Consider the following 4,005-nt stretch of genomic DNA (forward strand, 5'->3'; position numbering starts at 1 on the left):
TAAAGTAAAGTAAAGTAAAGTAAAGTAAAGTAAAGTAAAGTAAAGTAAAGTAAAGTAAAGTAAAGTAAAGTAAAGTAAAGTAAAGTAAAGTAAAGTAAGGCTTTCTAAGGTTAAAGATTACTATCTCGATCTTTAGTTATCCTGTTCTATGTTTTATCTCTCTTATAAAAATAGATAGACGCCTAACGATAATAGCTAGGCCCTCGCTTAACTCTCGGTAATATACGTTAGTATCTTCTTTACGCGTCGTATGTATAGCGGCGACGGGTATCGATAGATCTTCCCGTCCGTAACGATACCTTTAGGGTAGTAGTGTGACGCTTCGAGCGGAAATACATATCAGCAAGCAATATGAGGCAACCGAGCGACAGGGTAACGCTGCCTAAGTCGGACAGTTATCTACTAGAGGCCTGGGTACGTATATGTCTCCGTGGGAGGGGCGTTCGTATGTCAAGGAAGATTCCAGGTCTGACATTCCATGGCACAGTCACTGTACGCGATTGGCACGATTGTCATTCTGCTTCGCTTCGCGGTGCGCGTCCGCACTGTCGGCCTGCGCGGGTTCCAAGGCGACGACTATCTCTCTGGCCTTGTATGTTCTACACCCTAGTGGCATGGGGAGTGACTGACGGAGGAGACAGTACCTCGCCCTGTACACCATCAACATCATCATCGTCCAGTACACGTATTACAGTGGCGGAAACGTCGATATCATGTCAGAACAAGTGGCGACGTTGCCGCAGTCCCATATTGACGTGCTGCGATTTGGGAGCCAGCTTGAATTCGCGAGCTGGTACACCTATCCAGGGACAATATGTTGGTGCTCCCCCTTCCTGTCTGCCCATGTCGATATTTGATGTCCACTGGAGAGTCGGAATTCTAACAATACCAAAGGGACTCTTAAATTCATGGTGCTCTTCTTCTACAGGAGGTTGACCCTCGGCATCCTACGCACTAAGACGATTCGCTTCCTTTTCTGGTTCTGCGGCGCGAGCTGGATCGCGCTCATCCTCGTCGTGTCCCTTAGCTGCCGCCCGTAGGCTTTCACTCTATCTTGGGCCTTTATGGTATACTAACGAGCCTCTAGATACTCCCACAACTGGCAGATCAAGCCCCTCCCCGGTCCAGAGTGCATATTTCGTCCCTAGAACTTCTGGACGCTGTGCATTCTCAACGTCCTCACCGACGCGGCGCTCATGAGCATCCCGCTGCCCATCCTGTGGCACCTCCGTGTCTCCAAGCGCAGAAAGCTTGCGGTCGCTATTCTCCTGCTCTCCGGCGTCTTTGTCATCGCCACCGCCATTATACGCATGGTCATGACCATGGTCGGCGCGCCCAACGTCATCACTATAAACATCTGGGGATTTCGTGAGCTGTGTGTGGGACTCTGTGCCGTCACCGCGCCCATTCTGTGCCCTCTTTTTACGCGCGGGTTCTGGCGCAAGGGGCGATACGGGCAGGAGTACGTGCGGTGGAGGGAGAATTGGCTGCGTCCGGGCGAGAGAAGAGAGTCCCCCGGATTCGGGACGTGGATCGGCATGGTGGACGGGCTGGACGACGACGATCTGTTCAGAGACGATCCGGACGACGCCGGGGCTATGGAACGAGGGGGTTCACCCCTGGAACGATCAAGCAGGGCACGGCGAGCATTGAAATGTCTGGCTCCGTGGTCCGGCAAGGCCATGAAAACCACATGCATGCTGGACCATGGACTGGCCACCACCAGAACAGCATGAGTGGTGAGACCCTGCCCGGTGCGAACAGCACTGGACTGGAAAGGGGCGCGTCGGGGGAATCATCCACTAGCAATGGAAGTCTGGACAAGCGTAAGTCCGTCTGAAGGGATGGCTGCGCCTCTTTGATCATGGGGTTGATATTACGACTTTGATGTACTCTATGGGTAAAGTAGAATTAGATGAAGAACGTAAACGCTTTGAAATGGGAAATATTGTCAAGCATACCACATCTGTTATTGACTCCACCAGGTATGCTCAATAATAGACGTGGTATGCTTGACAATACCTCCCTTTGAAAATCATACCTGACTTTAGGCCAAGAACCTGCCTTCCTCGTGCCACCTTGCTGCAAACTCCAACAGGTCCTCGCCGATGCCCGTGATGAGTGTGTCCTCCACAATACCCTCCTGCCAGCTGATACCAATGGTCAAGCCTTTGCCTGGGATACTGATCATGTTGAAACCAATGGCCTGTGACACCTGGGCGCCGTTGGAGAACATGGCCCGCAGAATCTCCCAGCCCTGCTCGCCGTCGTCGGTGGCCGTGGCGTCCTGCTGCTTGAGGACGCCCAGATTGGAAATCTCCCACGCTCCAGTGCGTGGCTTGTTGTTCTTTGAGGCATGAAAGGCGAAGAGGTCCTTGATCAGAGACACTAGACCGATCACATCATCCACAGGCAGTGTCTCTGCCTTCTTGGCCAAGTCGGCCTTGACGCGCCGCGCCGTTTGCCAGATCAGGTCGTCGGTGGCCCCGGGCTGGCGGAGCGCAGATACAGCGGTAGGTGAGTGGTCGTGTGACGTGGACGTCACGAGGCCACGCATCTTGTTCTTAAGACACTGGTTGACGTCCTTGCGCATATAGTTACGGAGGCTTATGGGCGTCGTGCTGGCGAATGCTTGAGCCTCCTCAGCTGACGTCCTCCTAGATATGGAGGCGAGGATCAGCGCGTGGAATGTGCAAGTCAGGGTCGAGCCGTTTTCCCTCGAGCCCTTGAGCAAGCTTTGCAGGACGTCGGGTGAAAAGTCCAGTGGCTTGATGCGCGTGATGTGAGGATGGTCATAGTCTACTGGCTTCCCTGCCCAGACAGGCGTCTTGTGCGGCTGCAGGAAATCCGGGGCCTTGGCTTCCCACAAGGCCTTGGCGACGAACATGTACGTGTTCTTGAAGGGAACAGCGTCTTCTAGCGACTCGGGCAGCTCAGGAGGTTCCTTGAAGCAGAGAATCGGGTCCACGTCCGCGTCCGCGAGGGAGGGGGTCTGGGCCCGGAGTGCCTTTTGGAGATGTTGATGGAACTCTCCGCCTGCATTGCCGTCGAAAAGACCATGGTGGAAGAGAAACATGATGTCGAGGTACTGCTTCTCTGTGGGTCGAACGATAATGATCCTCCAAGGCGCTTGTGTTGCGACATTCGGCCAAAGCGCTTCATGAGCATCGCCTTGGATCTTGGCAATCCGACTCTCGTACTCCTCAGGCGTTGTCGCACTCGTGGTGACCCATTTCATGTGATTGCGAAGATTTATCTCGGCGAGATGAGAGAATGCGGCCTGGTTCGTGTCCTCGTCCAAGATGCCAACACGCATGAGCGGCTGGTCCTTGACAACGTCGCCCAGGGCCGCTGTGAGAGTGGCCTCGACATCCTTGGTCTGCGAGGGGATTGAATAGCGCGCCGACACGGAGACGGCGCGGTAAATGCCCATATGGTGACGGGTTGAAGAGAAGAGCTCGGATCCGCACAACCGGCGCAGGGCCTTGGGCTTTGGGGATTCCGCGGCCATTGTCATGCTGCGAGCGTACCTTGCCTAGTTATGTCTACGCCGCAGATAGCGGAACTGATGAGGAGGAAGGCGTAGGCAATCGACCGACTTTTTTTTTATCTCTTGGGAATATGTTGGATCTATTAAATAAATAGACTGATGTCTGCCTGCGGGCGCCCTACCCTTGACATGCGCCTTGTCACGATCCAGGGTCCATTCCAGCCGGGCTCCAGCCAATAGCCATGAAAAATAAGCCAGAAATTCGAATATCGTTGTGCCTTGGGTATCCGTAAATCTGACTGAAGCTGGCATCTCGACGTTGATCCCGTGTCTCAATCCTTGGACACGGCAAGATGCAGTCCATCAGCTCGTTAGACTCCCATTGGATTGAACACGAATGCTACTCGCGCCGATTGTTATATTGCGCAATCACGACAATTTCTCCCCATGCCGCGGCCGCGGGGGGGGGGGGGGGGGGGGGGGGGGGGGGGGGGGGGGGGGGGGGGGGGGGGGTT

General features: G+C 54.4%; 3 protein-coding genes across 3 annotated transcripts; 2 read left to right on the plus strand and 1 right to left on the minus strand.

Annotated features, from left to right (window-relative positions):
• Positions 1-478: 478 nt before the first annotated feature.
• F5Z01DRAFT_674878 (uncharacterized protein) lies at positions 479-1,148 on the plus strand (the record flags this gene model as incomplete). The annotated part of the gene is made up of 4 exons (XM_046265093.1): positions 479-592; positions 642-816; positions 895-1,036; positions 1,088-1,148. The coding sequence occupies 4 exons, from the start codon at positions 479-481 to the stop codon at positions 1,146-1,148; spliced, it is 492 nt and encodes a 163-aa protein (XP_046117391.1).
• F5Z01DRAFT_597357 (uncharacterized protein) lies at positions 1,149-1,544 on the plus strand (the record flags this gene model as incomplete). The annotated part of the gene is made up of 1 exon (XM_046260738.1): positions 1,149-1,544. A coding segment is annotated over one exon (396 nt), but the record flags the coding sequence as incomplete, so codon positions are not given.
• A 255-nt stretch (positions 1,545-1,799) lies between these two features.
• Positions 1,800-3,640, minus strand: F5Z01DRAFT_139878 (alcohol acetyltransferase). Its single transcript, XM_046257656.1, has 2 exons — positions 2,042-3,640; positions 1,800-1,894 (listed from the first exon to the last, which is right to left on the minus strand). Exon 1 carries the CDS (start codon positions 3,515-3,517, stop codon positions 2,048-2,050), a length of 1,470 nt encoding a protein of 489 aa, XP_046117393.1. The 5' UTR covers positions 3,518-3,640; the 3' UTR covers positions 1,800-1,894; positions 2,042-2,047.
• Between the last annotated feature and the right edge of the window lie 365 nt (positions 3,641-4,005).

This window comes from Emericellopsis atlantica, assembly GCF_019669845.1.
Source record: "Emericellopsis atlantica unplaced genomic scaffold F5Z01scaffold_16, whole genome shotgun sequence".
In the NCBI taxonomy this organism is placed as follows: domain Eukaryota; kingdom Fungi; phylum Ascomycota; class Sordariomycetes; order Hypocreales; family Bionectriaceae; genus Emericellopsis; species Emericellopsis atlantica.

Bases quoted from the DNA above. Each gene is read 5' to 3' on its own strand.
- F5Z01DRAFT_139878 (XM_046257656.1), bottom strand. From the start codon at position 3,517: ATGACAATGGCCGCGGAATCCCCAAAGCCCAAGGCCCTGCGCCGGTTG.